At 46.6% G+C, this 16,142-nt stretch overlaps 1 protein-coding gene across 1 annotated transcript in view; it reads right to left on the bottom strand.

The window, feature by feature from the left end:
* Nucleotides 1-1,950: 1,950 nt before the first annotated feature.
* Nucleotides 1,951-16,142, bottom strand: part of CCNI (cyclin I) — a 50,700-nt gene continuing 36,508 nt past the window's right edge. The window contains exons 3-7 of the mRNA XM_026653268.2: nt 13,268-13,402; nt 7,196-7,270; nt 6,888-7,028; nt 5,241-5,471; nt 1,951-3,648 (exon numbers count right to left, since the gene is read on the bottom strand). Coding sequence (XP_026509053.1) covers nt 3,190-3,648; nt 5,241-5,471; nt 6,888-7,028; nt 7,196-7,270; nt 13,268-13,402 — 1,041 coding nt within the window. The 3' untranslated portion in view covers nt 1,951-3,189. The remainder of the gene's footprint in view (nt 3,649-5,240; nt 5,472-6,887; nt 7,029-7,195; nt 7,271-13,267; nt 13,403-16,142) is intronic.

The following is a 16,142-nucleotide window of genomic DNA, read 5'->3' as shown; positions in this document are numbered from 1 at the left end:
TCAGAAAGTGCTGAGTGCCCCCAGTGGTCTCTGGCTGGAGCTGCTGGGTGCTCTGAACCTTTGAAAATCAGGCCACTGAGTAGCTTCAATAATAATAAAATTTAGCTCATTGATAGCGTTTTTCATCAGTAGATCTTAAAGCACTTAAAAGGAGGTCAATACCATCAGCCCTATTTTACATATGGGGAAACTGAGGCATGGCGCGAGGCAGTGACTTGCTCAGGGTCACCCAGCAGGCTAGTGGCAGAGCTGGGAACCGAACCCATCTCTTCCGAGGTTTTTAAGCCCCCATATTTGAAAATCTTGGCCAGAAAAGGTGCGGACTGAAAAAGCCTGAATCGTATTGCTGCAGAACGACTGAAAGATTCACCCAAATTCAAATAAAGCATTGCTTATTACCAGTATTCTAACACACACGGATGAGCCAGTGCATAAGAGCTGGGCGCAGAGGGACTGGGAGGGGCTCAAAGGGGCTGAGTCTATGACTATCTACACGACAGACGCTGCATACCCCTCGCACCGGTATAAAGAGCAGCGTAGACGGTGAGGCATTGCTTAGGCAAGTAAAGACACACCAGAGCCATGGCTCTCAAGCAAGGCCTGCCAAATCTACACTGCAATTTTTACTTTTCTTTTAGTTTACTTTTACTTTGCTTTTCACTGTGGCGCGGAGTGACACGCACCCTACATGGTGCCGCCAATGTAGACAAATATGCATTCCCCCTCCCTGCTCTGCGCAGGGCCTGGCGCCCTCCCAGGGGCATTCTCTCACCCCTCTGCTTCTTTAGCTTGTCAATTTGGTTTCTGGACCCCACATCGCCTTTTCCGGGTTGTTGGGCATTTGTCAAGCTTCCGGCAGCATCGAGAAACAGCAACACGTGTTTTTCGGCCCCTTCACGTCCTCCATCTGTAAAACATTTCCCCAAGGCTCCATCCACAAATCAGTACGAGGTCACGGGAAGAGAACAAGGTGGCTAAGAAATCGAGAGAAGCCAATCGACAGAAAGGGTGTCCAAAGGCTCAATCCCAAAGGCTGTATTGACAGATATGCTGATACGGAATCTGCTCCTACTCAGCCTCGCATTTAAGGGACAATGCACGGCACAGCGAGAGCACGGCGTGTTTCTCTCTAGCAACTTCCTTTGGAAGCCTCAAGAAGATGCTTTTGGTGGTTCTCAAGACAATTACATCCAGCTGTGTAAGGGCTTATCCACACTGGCCGACTTTGGGAACTCACCCACAGCTGCAGCTCCACCAATGGGAGCATTCCTCTCGACTGGCCACCGGCATTCTTACCTCTGTCCCAGCGAGGCCTGCTCAGAGAGGGTATGTGTCCAGAAGGAGGGCATTAGTTCCAAAGCAGCTGAGAAGTCTAGGAGAGCAGTGATGGACTAAAGACCTTGAGATGTGGCCCAAGAGTAGGTTATTAGAAACCTCATTTTCAATAGAGAGGAGGAAGAAGAATCCAGATTGGAGCTGGTACAGAGAAACTTGAGTCAATAGCTGTAAACAGTTTGTTCAGTGAGTTTGGGGGGGAAGAGAAGAGGGAAGATGGTAGTTAAGAGAGGGAGATGGGGTTGGGAGAGATATATGTTTAATAATGGAATAGACAGGATTGCACTTGTATTTGGAGAGAAAGGAACCAGAAGGTGGGAGGGTAAGGAGTAACCAGAGAGGGATGGTCTGAGCACTAAAGATGAAGGAGGAATGGATGGAATAAAATCCAGGTGGCATGTGGCTGCAGTTAGCATCCTGGATCCTTAGCAGCTCTGGAAAAAAAAAAAAAAAAAAACAGGACTATAGTGTATTAAAACCTACGCTTCCTTTTCTCTCAGGTGCCCTGCTTGGAAGAGTCCACCTGGCAGTGGCTTGTCAGCATTGCTGCAGCCCCAGCGTAACACTCACCTTTGCCCAGTGCAAAAAGCAAAAGCAAAAAAAACAACTCACAAATTAAAGGACAACTTTTTTTTTTATTGCTACCAGAAGGCTTCCATCAGTACAATGGCTCTGAACACCATATCTTCCTCAGGGCTGCAGAGAGAGCTAAAGATCTAGGGCAGGTCATTCTGAGGAACAGGGATTAAACATTTAAAAAAGGACAAGCTTTTAAAGGTTTTTTTTGTTTTTTTAAACTTTGGGTTAAAAGTTACATAAACACAAAACTTGGGGTATTTTGTGGCTTATAATTACACACGTTCCAAAACTCAGAATCACAGAACCGTCCCAGCAACTAAATGAGCAGCATTGATCTCATGCTAAAATTTACAAACATATCAAAATCAATTGCAGACTTTACGGTTTGCATTTGACGCACGCATTAATTAAATCTTGTGTGAGCACCTACAAGAGAGCCAATTGACTGCAAAAATCTTTGTGTGGATGTGAAAAAACAATATTTTAGTCAAATTGGCCTAATCATTTGACTGATTGCTTTCACTTTTTAAAATCAAAACCACAATCACTTAGTTTCTAATCACAATGACTTCTTATTTGTGTAAGACACTAAACATAGTCTCCCTACTGCTTTTCTATAGCATGTTCACACTGCTTTGGCTTTTTAAATGTGGGGCAGTTTGCAAATGCCGTAGGATTGTTTTTCCAAATCTTCTATTTAAAGCCAGTTTGAAATATTCTTACATTAAAACACCAAAGCAGCTAATGAAATAAAGAAGGATTTTTGGTTATGGGGAAAAAAAGATATCTGTGGTGAAGGTCAGAGTACAGAGAATCACACACAAGACTTGCAGAGTGTTAAAGGAAGAGCAAACAGGAAGAGGAAATCGGAACAGAAAGACACGGGATGGCTGGAAAACCTGGAACAATTTTGCACAATGTGAGCTCTTGGACACGGAAGATGGATTATAATACACAGTAGCAGAAAAACAGGGGAACCAATGACACTAGAAAGAAAAAAAAATTTTTTTTGCTACTTTTTTTGTTTGTTTTTTTGGGTCTTTTGTAGATTTTTTATACTTTTTTGTGTTTTTAAGTGCTTAAATAATAGTTGAACTATAATTAGCCACACGGGGGGGTGGGGGAGGGGAAATCTTCAAAAAAGGTTTTCTTGGCTCTCTTCAGTTCAGCCTGATGAGATACAGCTTCTTTCCCAGCCCACTCCCGCATACATCATAGCCTGATTTTGCATGGTTTAAAAAGTAGCTTTCCTCTGAACGCTTGCGCAGGCGGTAGCTACATTACAGAGACCGGCTGTAAAGGTGGGCAAGGGGAACTGTTCCCCTCTTGCCTCGACACATCGGCGCCACAAACAGACCCCACGTTTTCTAGCGCCGCCACCTCCGGAGCACTGTCTTCATTGTAGAGCCGCTTGATTCCGTCGTAGAAGTCATCCACCTCCATCTCTTCCACTTTGCGCTTGGCGGAGGCTTGCTTGCAGCCGGTGGGAGCTGGCAGACACTGGTAGAACCCGGCTGTACCTTTGATTGGCACTTCTGGTCGGCTGTTGTCCTTGGAGAATTCTGGCCCTGGGACAGAGGAGGGGTTGAATCTGAACGCTCCTCTGTTACAGGTCACCAGGGTACGCTTGAGGGGACTGTAGACATATACAGAATTGGGCGGCAGAGCAGACTGCAGAGTGGAAAGGTGACGGGCCACAAGCTCCCGACAGTGGATCAGCTGGGAGCTGTCCATCTAGATTGGAGAAACAGACACGGGCATTGCAAAACAAGGTGAGTCACTGCAATTCTGGCTCTCTACACGTCCATCGTCCACATACCTAGCTGCTGCTTGTTTACGTGCTGAATGTGGGGAAGTGATCAGTTGGAGGCAGGATTATTCTGCTTAAAGGCCAAGATTTTTCAAGATGGCCCAAGAGATTTGGACACCTGGTTCCCATTACAATTCATGGGAATTGGGTGTCCAAATCCCTTAAGTGGCTTTGCAAATGTCATCCAAAATGTTTATCAAAGGCCAGTGTGTTCCTACCTCTTACATATCGGTCTGTATGCAGCAGAAAAAAATTAACCCTTCCACAAAGCCTTCCTAGTTAGGACACTTAACGTATTTAAGTGTGCTATAACCACTTCCATCTCTGGCGTATCAAGGGAATATTTTATACCTTCCCTTGCTGCACTGGCGGGGGGAGGGGGGGGAGGAGGTGGCTGGGAGGAGAAAAGAATGATCGCATCTTTCTGGTTAGTTTAACCCCTTGTGGCCAGGCCAGTTGGGCCTTCCCTGCAGTAAACAATTTTGATTTGTACATTAGCTCATGCATTAGGCTCCCGCTATCAAGAAGTGAACATATTAATCGCCAAACAATGCCAAATATTTGCAGAGATGTCTCAAAGACTCAACCCTTCAGGCTGTCGCGTGAGCATCTTTGCAAAACATAGAAACTCCCCCCCCCTCCCGGAAAAAAAAAAAAGAGAGAAAACAAAAAATCTCAACCACAAAACCTTGCATCCAAAACTCAGAGGCTGGGAATCTGACAGCTCTTGAGGCCTTATCCACACCCCTGTACTCTCAGAAAAAAATGCTGTTTTCAATCTTATTTCAGATCCAGATCCAGAGATTAGCTCCACTGAAGTTGACACAGTTACAACCAGCTAAAGATCAGTGCCATAAAGTCAGATCAACCAAAGTCTAGGCTTATTTCCACTTTCTAATCTGGGGGCTCAGTTCTACTCTCATGCCCATTTGACACTATGGGGGATATCCTCTGACTTATACCAGCAAGAGAACAATCAGCCCCAGTCTGTCTCTGTGCCATGCAGATATATCATTAAAGGTACATGTATCTTCTTGTAACTTGCCTATGACTTGACTCAGCTTTTATTGGATGGGTGTGTTACACTGACTGCAGCAACAACTACTATACTGGTGTCAAAGATTTCCTGGAGCCTAGGGACACAAATCAACTTGAATGAACAAGAAGTAGGTCTATGTTCATCTTCAGTAAGGTGGGGAGAGATGGTGTGCAAGAGACATAAAGGGGGAGGAAAAACCGCTTGTCCTGCTGAATTTCAATCTATTCAGCTCTCTCCATTAGCTTGATGATTCACTTCCTGGCCTATGGCTAACCCAAGTGATTATCTCTCAATTGCCTGCTGCCAGAGTAATGGTCACAAGACGAGAGAGGTTTCATAACCACTGATGGCTGTTTAGTGCAGACCATCAGCTTCTCCTCCTCCTCCTTTCAGTAGCTGTCCCAGAAACACGGGACCCTTCTCCTACCCAGAATGCCAGTTAGCTGGGATGTCTGGAAGACTCTGCCCGGCCCTCACCTGTGCTTTCTGGAGCAGTTCAATGATGAGCGCGAGCCAATCAGGAATCAGCTTCTCCAGTTCCAGACTGATGATGGCCAATGCCAGCATGGACCCCTTGAACTGCAGCAGCTGGTAACAGGCCATGCAGTGCAGTAACTGCTTGGTGAGAACAGCCACATGCTGAGATGGGTTCATCTTGGGCAGGACTGTCAGTAACTGAGGCCTGGTTGACACAGCAACTGCATGGAACTGAGGAAAAAGAGAAGCAAACCAGTCGGTATGTTACTGACAGAGTTTAACACACTGCTTCATAAGCACATGCAATGGCACCAGCAGCCATTTGTTCCTGTGCCTTTGAAATAATATAGCCCACTTGAACCTCCAACAGCACACACGGAGTGAGATTTCCCCCCCGCCCCACAAGGATCTCCCATCCCATGCTCTGCTTCACCCCAGCCAGGCACTGTCCCCCACGGCAGATGGCTCTGGGAGAAGTGGGAAGCCTCATGCTGGGTTGAGATGGGTCTAGGGGATGCACATTGTCCCCTCGTTGGCCCTTCGGAGATACCCCAGGAAAGGTGACACAGCCGGGGGAGTCCTGTCTGTGGTGGGGACTGCCTTGTAAGGGGTGGGGGAGCAGGGTCCCAGGGCAGCTGTGGCCAGGAGAAGTCCTGGATAGAACAGTTCTATAGGCGTAGTGCTGCCAGGGAGGGGCATGGAGCCCCTGTATGGATGGTCCTGTCCTCTTCCTGAACTGCAGACTCAATGGTTCAACTGGACATGGACAAACAGGGCTCTCCCCCGGGATGAAACCATTGAGGAGAGATTCTGTGAGGGGAGACAAAGTTTTCTTTGCCACTGTCCCCCTGCCATGAGTTTCACCACACGAAAGGGCTTTCTGGCCCCAGTTTTTAACCCATAAACAAAAACCTGGGTCAGTTAAGGACACATTGAAGCACATTTCACATCCACCGATGATGTCTCCCCTCCCCCCACCTTAATTCCTTTGTGTTCTATTGTCGTCTTGCTTTGATCCTGGAGCAGATATACTGGCAATTAACATTTAGGGCCAAGATTTTCAAGAGGGACTAAAGGTTTTGGGTGCTCAACTCAAGACACAGGGGCAGAACTGGAAGGGACCCTCTGTGTCACAAAGTCCAGTCTTGGGCCACCACAGGCAAACCCATCAGATAATCCTGTTCATAAACCTATCAAGCTCCATCTTAAAACTAGTTGGAGGTTGTTTACCCCCACTACTCCTTTTGGAAGGCTCTTCCAGGAACACACACTTCTGATGGTTAGAAACTTTCTAATTTCCATCCTGAATTTATACATGCCCAGTTTATATCTTAAGGGGGCCTGATTTTCAGACGACGCAAGCTCAGCATATTCTGAAAATCAGGCACCTTTAAGGTGTCTAAAGTTGGTCCCCAAAAATCACTAGTCACGTTTGAAAGTCTTTGCCTAGATTTTTGTTTAGGCCATGTCTATGAACATATGGCCAAATCCTAGAATCCTTACCTACACCAGCAGTAGGGATTTTTGCCCAAGTAAAATCTGAGTAAGTCCCTCAAGATTTGGCACATACTCACATTAATGCCAATGAAATGGGGAAAAAAAAACAAGGACGAGCACTGGAAAGAATGTAATTAGCAACATATTTACAATATGAAGGAAATCCAGTGGCGTAGCCATGTGAAGATCCCAGTGCAGTTTATCCAGAATAATCTTCTCCATTCTGCGAATTTCAGCTGGAGAACAGCCACAAAAACTGTCTCTGGCCAACACCTTCAGTACTGGAATCCTCTGCCGAAACAGACGTTAAAAAACAAAAGAAAAGCAAGAACAATCATCAGTCAGAAAAGCCGTTTCTTTCCTGTCCTGGCAAGTGGCAACCCCCCTGCTCAAGCGACCAAAGAATTAGAGGAGCATATAATTTAAAGTAGCTGCTAGGCCTTTAGAGAAAATATTACCTCATCTTCCTCAATGGTCTTGGCAGCAAGGAAGAAGCAGCTGATCGCAATACAATTCAAGTACTTTGGACGGGCCTAGGAAACAGAAAAAAGTCGCAGCGTGAGTACAATGCAGAACCTGATTTGTGACCATCTGGCTCCAACTCCCTTACCCTGTGATCTCGGGATGCCAAAACAATGCGGACAGGATCAATGGGCTGCCCTCCAACTACACTGCTCCTATTGTGAGCCGCGGAAAGGAAAAATCCATACTCCATTACATGAGGCAGGATAGAAGTCAGTCAGCCCCAGCGTCCTAATTGGCATCCAGTGATGCGCATCGCTGGAGAGGAACAGGAGCTTGTTTTTAGTGGGAGCAGTGGTACTTGGAAGGAGAAAAACAGAAGGTTGGATCCTCCGTTGGCATAACTCAGCACAGCTCCACCGACTTCAATGGAGTCAGGCCGATTTCCACCAGCTGCGGCTCAGGCCCAGAGAACAACATGGGTTAGATGTGAAGCAAGGAAGAAGACAGAGCAGAGGTGCTGACGTTGTATCTAGTCAGAAATAAACACCAAGAGAGAATTATGTTTTATGGCAGCAGCTCTCAAACGATGGTAGCTGAGCCCTTTCTGGTGAAATATTTTGGAGTCAGCAAGCAGTGGAGTGCAGGGAGAGGAGGGGACTAGGAGAGACCAAATAGCAAGTGTGAAAAATCAGGACAGGGAGGGTTAATAGATGCTTATATAAAACAAAGCCCCTAATATTGAGATGGTCCCAAATAATAGCGGGACATCTGGTCACCTTAAGAGAACCTCTCTTGCAGAGTGACAACAATGAAGAACCTTGTTATGGGCCCCAATTCTGCAAAAGCACTTAAGCATGTACTTAACTTTGGGCACATAGGTAGTCAATTGAAATCAACAGAACTCATGGGTGTGCCTGAAGTTAAGCATGTGCTTAAGAGTTTTGCTGAATTGGAACCTTAGTGGCTATATTAATGTGATTCAGGACTTTGTTTCCCATGCCAGCGAAGCAGGAGGGCGAGAAAGGAAGATGCATCCCTCGATTCTGTACGCACAGAGTACAGTATTCAGCCCTGTGAAAACCAGGAGCAATGTCTAACATCTAGGACAGCATGCTGTGCACAAACTGAGCAGCACTGTTATGTCCTCCCCCCGCCACTCCCAAACAGCTAGCTGACAATTTATCTCACGCAGTCGGTATTGACAAAAATTTAAATGCCCTGGTGGAACATGGAACTGAAAGAAGCCGCCGGGCAAGGGAGAGAGATAAATAAGTAAAAGCCCTGCAGAGAACACAAAATCCATTTTTAACCTAGAGCACTTCCGTGATTAATTCCAGGCGGATTAATTCCAGCAGCCAGAATGGAGCTACAGGGCAGTTCCAAGGCCCGATCCTGCAATCCACTCACACAACTAGGTCCCTAAACAGTCAACATGACTCCTCCCAGCAGGGAGCGAGGGGGAAGGGATGCAGGATCAAGGACAAACATAGCCTCTAACAGGTTCCAGTTCCTGTGACACAAAAGGAATCGGTGATTCCCAGGGACTTTGGCTTCTAATGGCGAGGCACCGGGAGGTTTGAATTAAACAGCTGTATAAAATAGCTGTTTCAACGTGTCCAGGTACTGCTGACAGCGAGGAGAACAATGTCCTTGAGGGGGAATCTGTGGTTTGTTCTACATGCCCACACAAGGAAATAAAGCGGGGCGGGGTGGAATTACCCACACCACAGGTGACAGTGCAGGAGGAAGCAGCAGCCTCCACAGGCCCACAAGTGGGGGGAGGCTTGATTCAGCCCCTCTCCCACACAGCACAGCTCAGCCGGCACAGAGGGGGACGTAATCTGCACAAGGTAAAGTGCTGGCACCAATCAGTTTCCCTTGGTGCAAGTGGGGAAAAACTAGACAGCAGAGAGGCTCCTCGAGTTCCCTGGTCTGCTCCAGGAGCATCACAACTACGTGCTGCCCCTTAGTTAGAGGCCTGGGTAACGCCCCCCGAGAGCTCTCAGTGAGTAACCCCTAAATCCACAGCATCCTTCCACACACTGTATAGCACCTACTGTCACCTGACACGGCTTGAGTCGGTTACACTAGTAAACGCAGCCAGGACGGAGATAAAATCTACTCATTTCTACTACAAACCTAGGTCCCTTTCATGGCAGACAGGCAAATCCTTTCCAATTAATATTAACTTACTAAACTGGAGAGAAGAACCCAAAGTCTTCACCCCACATCAGTCAGCCAGTTCTGTAAGAGACCAACAGCTAATCTCCTGGGAGACCTTCTTAACAACTGCCATCTTCAATAGGAAACTGGGTTCTACTCCCATCTTGGCTGGAGAGCCACTGCAAGACCATGGCCAAATCACGTAGGGCCACTGACTTCAACGGGCTTTGGATCAGGCCAACAATCAATTCACGCCTCAGTTTCCCCCATCTATACAATAGGGACAATATTTCCTTGCATTACAGGGGTGTGGCAAGGCTTAGTTAAAGTTGTGAAATGCTTTGACATCTCTGGATAGAAGGGGCTGGAGAAGGGCACAGTGGAGCAAGAGGAAAGAATTGGGGATTTGTGAGAAACAGTAAATTTTATTTAGTAGGGCGAAGGCAGATCCCTGCATGCAGAGAATGGAAAAGGAGCTGTTGAAGACAGCTTGTAGGAGAGTTTCAATGTGTACTGAAAAATTCCCCCATAAAATACTGCATTATTTTAGCAGAAATTGTCTCCTGCTCACCCCTCCTGCCCCTGACATCATCTGGGCTCTAAACTAAAACAGATCATCAGAGTCCCTTTGTGAGACAGTATTAAAATACAGTCACACTGCGCTGGCTCCCACACCACCCCCTCTGTGCTCCCTGTTTATTGGCAACTGCCACACAGTTAAACCAAGACTGTAATTATGTTGAGGATTAATTATTTAGTGCAGTGATCTACAGCAAAAGCCACTGCTGGTATGTGAATGAACCAGAGCATGGCTGGGCAACAGGACGGGGCGTAGAACAGTCTGAACTATTTCAAGGCCCATTCGAGTTCCAGGGAAGCTATTCTCTGTCTCAGTATAAAAATCCCAGGCAGTGGCTAAAATTCTCCTTTCACACTTCTGTACATCGGGAGTAACTCCAAGTCAATGGAGTTACCGTGTTGTAAATCCGGTTTAAATGCAGGGAGAATAGGCCCTGTTTATTTGCAGTAGGGAGGGGAAAAGGACATGTTTAAATGATAAATGCTATACCTGGGGGGGGAAGACCATGTTAACTGAAACTCCGCCCCAAACTGCTTTCAGTGTTTTCTATTGTCACCACTCCTTGGCGTACAGAATGGAGTTTCTTTTAGTCCTGATCTATGCCGCTTCATTTCACAGTAGCAGCCTCTATAGAGCAGTCAAAGGCTTTGACTGCTACAGAAATACTGAAACCACAATATTTTCCTAAGGGCATTAGCTATTTAGGGGTTTCAATCATGCATTTTCTATCCGTTCAACATGTGACCCAGTCACTGAGATGTCAAAACAGCTAGGTCAGGATTTCTTTAAAAACAAAACTTTTCAGTGTCTCGCAGTTTAAGCACTATCAATATTTCACCATATAAAAGACGTAGAGTATGTCCACACAGCCGACGTTAAAGCGCTGCCGCTGTGTAGTCGCGGCTCCGGCACTGGGGGAGAGCTCTCCAGAAGTCAACTTGTGGAACTCCTTACCTGAGGAGGTTGTAAAGGCTAGGACTATAACAGCGTTTAAAAGAGAATTGGATAAATTCATGGTGGTTAAGTCCATTAATGGCTATTAGCCAGGATGGGTAAGGAATGGTGTCCCTAGCCTCTGTTTGTCAGAGGGTGGAGATGGATGGCAAGAGAGAGATCACTTGATCATTGCCTGTTAGGTTCACTCCCTCTGGGGCACCTGGCATTGGCCACTGTCGGTAGACAGGATACTGGGCTAGATGGACCTTTGGTCTGACCCGGTATGGCCGTTCTTATGTTCTAATAAAACCACCTCCGTGAGGGGAATAGCACCCCGCACTGAAGCACTGTCTACACTGCCACTTTACAGCGCTGAAACTTGCAGCGCTCAGGGGGGTGTTTTTTCACACACTCCGAGCGAAGAAAGTTTCAGCGCTGTAAGAGGCAGTGTAGACAAGGCCTTACTGGAAGATCCAATTTGTACTTTAGTGAGGCAAGCTATGGTAATGATGTAACCACAGGGGTAAAAATTTAAACTCCTCCGCATATATTGCTGACCTCTATTTTAGCAATGTTTGTAACGGGATTAAAAACTCAAGCAGAGGAGACTGCCCATTTACTGAGAACCGAGCTTAACAGAGCAAACAGAATAAAGGATTATATTAGTCAAAGGCAAGACTGCCAGTTTCTAGAACTCAAGGCCGGGGGACATGTTTCTCCACTGCCCTGCACCTCGTGCAGAGCACTACCATTTCGATTCAGTGGCATTTTAGACCCGCTTTGCATTTACTCTGGAAGCTGTAAGTGATTGCACCGGGGTTGGGCAGGACAGCACAGACTCGGGGGCCGTGAGTCATGGTACCATGTATGCCCCAAAGGCTGGTTTTTAAAATATTTTAATCAGTTTTGTGGAATTTTATTTCTTAAACCACTGTGTTCACCATACTCTTATGGGCACACTCACAGCTCCACTCCAATAGACAATATGGCAGGCCTGTTTGGCCTGCCACTCCTCCCTTTATGGCCTTCACCGAGAAGCGCCTGGATTTATTAATTATTATTTATTTATTTATTTATATTACTGCAGCACCCTTGGAGCCCTAATTGTGGGCCAGGACCCCACTGTATTAGGTGCCGTCTTTTGCCCTACCATCTTCATAGAGCCCTCCCTCCCAGACCTACCCCTTGATGCTCGGCCCATTGACGTCAATCAGGCTCCTGGCGGTGAAGGTCTCCACACTTCCCTCCCTGTCTCCTACCTGTGTCACCCTGCTCCTGAAGCCCTTTCCGCCATACTGCTTTCTTTCCCCGCCTTCCCAAACATTCTTCTATCACCTCACACTCCAGGAATTACGCTGGGGCGGTTCTCTGGCCTGTCTTGAACAGGAGGTCAGACTAAACCATCACAATGCAGCCTCCATCTATGAATCTGTTCCCTGTCATGCTTCTGGCTAATCCACAGCCATCCCACTATTCCTACGTCCCTAGCCCCTGGGCAACAGCAATGCCAGGTGATGCAAACCAAACAAACTCAGACCTACCCAATGTCAGAGTTAAATATTATAGAAACACAGACCCTCCGTGTCATTCCATAGGACATACGAGTATGGAAAGGGCTTACCACGAAGGCTGTTGCATTTCAGAATCTATTTAGTTTAATGAGCTTTTTTGTATATTTTAAACCAGAGGATGCATTCCAATTTCTACTTCGATCCTTCCTCCCCCCCCCACCCCCTTTCGGAGAAAATATCTGGATACAGCTTGGAAGACAAATGCCTAGGTGAGGCTAACTCAACATTCAAACAAGGTTAACAGAGACAGCATGAACGTGGACAGCTTCTAGAGAGTAGAGCGATTATCTCCTCTCTTCGGTTAAACCGATGAGCTGCAGCACGTCAATGGAAGCTGGCAAAACAGGGAAGAGAGCAGGTATTCCTGACACTGATACGCACTGGGCCAGATTCTCAGCTGAGGTAAGCTGGCATGTCTCCACTGCAGTCAATGCAACTATGCTGATTTACATCAGGTGACTATCTGGCCCATTAACTAAAAAACGAAACTGGTGCAGAAAGCCACCTACTATTTGTATTACTGTAGCACCTAGGTGCCCGAGTCGGAGACCAGGCCCATTGTGCTCTCATGATAATAGGGGGTTTCCACAAGACCCAGCTGCACTGTTCAGGCATAGTTAGGAAGGGATATACTGAAGACACTAATCTCGTTCAGCATCTGAAATCGAAGGCATCATGCAGTGCGTAAACCGGAAGTACCCTCTCTCAGACAATGAGCCTGCTTGGATTTGGCCCAGCAGCCAGGAGAGTCACTTCCAAAGCCATGAGCTGGTGGTATGAATCCACTGGAAGATACAGACCCTGAAATGATTTACCTTTACTGTGGCTAAAAACCGGTCCAAGAGACTGACGGCCAGGGCGAGTGTTTCTGGATAAAGGTGGAACTGGTACTTGAGTTTGGCCAGCCACTGAATCACCTCATCCCGTTGTGCTGGAGAAATGGCTACATCCTGTTGAAGAAAAAAGGCAACAAGCTGTACTCACACTCAGAACCTGAAGGTTGCGTGAACAGAGAGAAGGCAAAATATTAACATAGGCAGAAACAAAGCCCTGTGTGGCTGTTCGAGGGAAGGGGGACCAGGGGGGTGCTTTTAACACAGCCTGAAGCCACTTTCTATGTCTGCACCTGGGGTTCTTAGTGGTCATATTGACGTCTCCTGACCTGATTTGTGGGTGCGCCCATAGAGTTAGAAGTCTAGCAGGCTGGAGCTGCGGCATGCCCTAGGATAGACTTTTAGAATGTGGCCCCATAACACTGTTGTCTAAACGAAGGTGTATGAAAATTGAAAAGCTCCAAACAGATAGTGTTGTGGCTGAAAAGGCTACGTTAGGTGATGCTAGTCTCATGTTTAACAAAAAATAGTACATACAGAAAAATGCACTATCCAAGTGAAGATGCAAGTCAACAAATATGAACCCTATTCTTTATGGTAACCACAGGCCACATCCTGTAGACTACTGAGCACTCTCTGCTCCAACTGGAGTCAGTAGGAATCAAAAGTATTCAGCAACTTGCAGGATCAAGCCCTTGGCCCTTATCCAAGCTGATCTATAAGAGACACCTATGCCTGCAGTGATCCCTTCAACGACAACAGGGGTCCCCCCCGTAAGGAGCTTAGGATTCAGACCTATTTAAGTTCCAAGATAATATTTCCACCACCAACCATAAGCTCTGTACCATCTTGTTTGTGGGGCTTGTGGTTTTAGTGCGTCTAGGGAACAGCCTTTAGTGGCCGATCTAAACAGTAATGCCTCCTCTAGCCTAGTTTATGCTTAAACAAAGAAAGCCCAAAACAGAACAAACACAACCTTCTGTGTCACTGAAATGTGATTTGGAAGCTCAAGAGACCCACTGTGCAGCTCCCACCGTGAAAGAGAAGACAAAGTGTGCTCCCGTGAAAGTTACTGAAGTTCCAGCAACTTGAAGAGAACATAGTCAAAGCCTGATTTTCCAAAAACCTCACGCGTCTAAAAAAGGAGGAGGCCATGCCCTCTGATACATATTCATTTCCTATTATCTGCACTGTTTATGATCTGAAATAATTTGATCTCCTCCTTTCCAGGCAGATGACAGATTTGACTGTAACTAAAAAGAACGATTATTGTTCAGCCTCGTTGGATGTGTCCCAGGACAGCTAGAATAACTATGTAATTCATAGTTGTGTTCTTGTTGCAACAATGGTTCCTTGGGAACGGTCAGATACTCCTGGCCTCATTTTAAGATATGCTCCGGAGAGTTGCCATTCTGCTGTATCCTGTGCTGGAAAGAGGGGTGAATTTTATGATTAAGTTGGTTTTTTCCATCTCTAATTACTAAGACCCTGGTATTTTACATCCTACAGTATCTAAGCAAGCGCAGGATTTGGTAACATCTCACGTGTAATTATCTCATGGGGGGGCGGGGAGGGAAGATGACTTGGAAGGGCATTTTAGGGCTTAGCAAGTAAGTCTCCGCCTTTGAATGAACTTACCAATTACTGAGCTGTGTGGATAAAAAACCTATTAAGAGAAGTTCCTTGCCATCCCTGACCATGTGAATTCTGGAAAACCTGAAATACTCTATGTCTTTTGGCTGCAGGGGTGAAGCACCAACCCCTTGGGCATCAGCCATCTACAGTTCATTGTGTTCATACCGCAAGAGGAGATCGACCACAGCATTAACCCATAAATCCCTGGTGTTTTCCAGACCACCAGCTAACTGAAGGCATTAGGTAAATATATGGCCACAAGTCTAAGGTATAATAATCCACTCCCGTAATATTTACTCTAAAATACGTTGCCCTAATCAATATCTGGCAGATGTCCTAAGAATCAATGCAATCTTACTTTTTGCCCTACCCACAGCAGGTGTTATAAGGTACATGCATGCTGTTTCTCCGCCCCCCTCCCCACCCCATCCTCAATCTACTTCTCCAAATGCAAACCTGGCAATAGTGGGGCCTGATTTTCAGAGGCGTTGAATACCCACAGATCCCAATTGTCTGAGACCCTGAGCCCATTAAGCAAGGGGTCCATGAGGAGGGGTATGAGCACATCAGTGAGGTAGGGAAGCACTCTCATCAACACGAGGCAGGTACCAATAGCGCTCAGGAGTGCTAAGCCCCAACCCCAGGGCTCTTCCCTTAGCCCACACGGGCTCCTGGAACCAGCACTCCCACAACGTCGTAACTTCCCTGTGTGTGTCAAGTTTTCTGCACTGTCTGGGTGGGAGTTTCAAAGAGCGACAAATGGAGCTAGACAGCGGATTCCCACTGAAAGTCTGCCTTTGTGGGGGGGGGAAAAACCCTTACAAGGCTGGATCGAACTAGAGCACTCTGCAGCACTCCTGACCTAACCACTGATCAACCGAAAATCGTACGGCATGGGGGTGAGGGAAAAACTCAGCACTCTTAACTTACAAGGTACTGATCCAATTGCCTGCAAGCCTGGCTCCAGTTTTTTCAAAGATATCACTAACAGACAAACAAGCCCAGTCTCAACAAAACGGATTAAGCCACTGGAACTAGGCACGCACACACTTTTGCTAGCAGCAAATGGGACGAGGGTTTTTTATTTTGTTTTTCAATTCCACATACACTTACTGAACTCAAAAACAGCTCAAAACACATTTCACTGAAGATTTCAACAACCAAATTACCTCTGGCCTCTGCCCAAGAATGGAAAACATCAGCTGCAAAAGAGCTTGTTGGC

The sequence above is a fragment of the Terrapene carolina genome, unplaced genomic scaffold (genome assembly GCF_002925995.2).
Source record: "Terrapene carolina triunguis isolate 2854851 unplaced genomic scaffold, T_m_triunguis-2.0 Scaffold136, whole genome shotgun sequence".
NCBI classification, from domain to species: domain Eukaryota; kingdom Metazoa; phylum Chordata; order Testudines; family Emydidae; genus Terrapene; species Terrapene triunguis.
The sequence above is the reverse complement of the archived record's forward strand: the minus strand, read 5'-3'. Positions and strand labels throughout refer to the sequence as shown.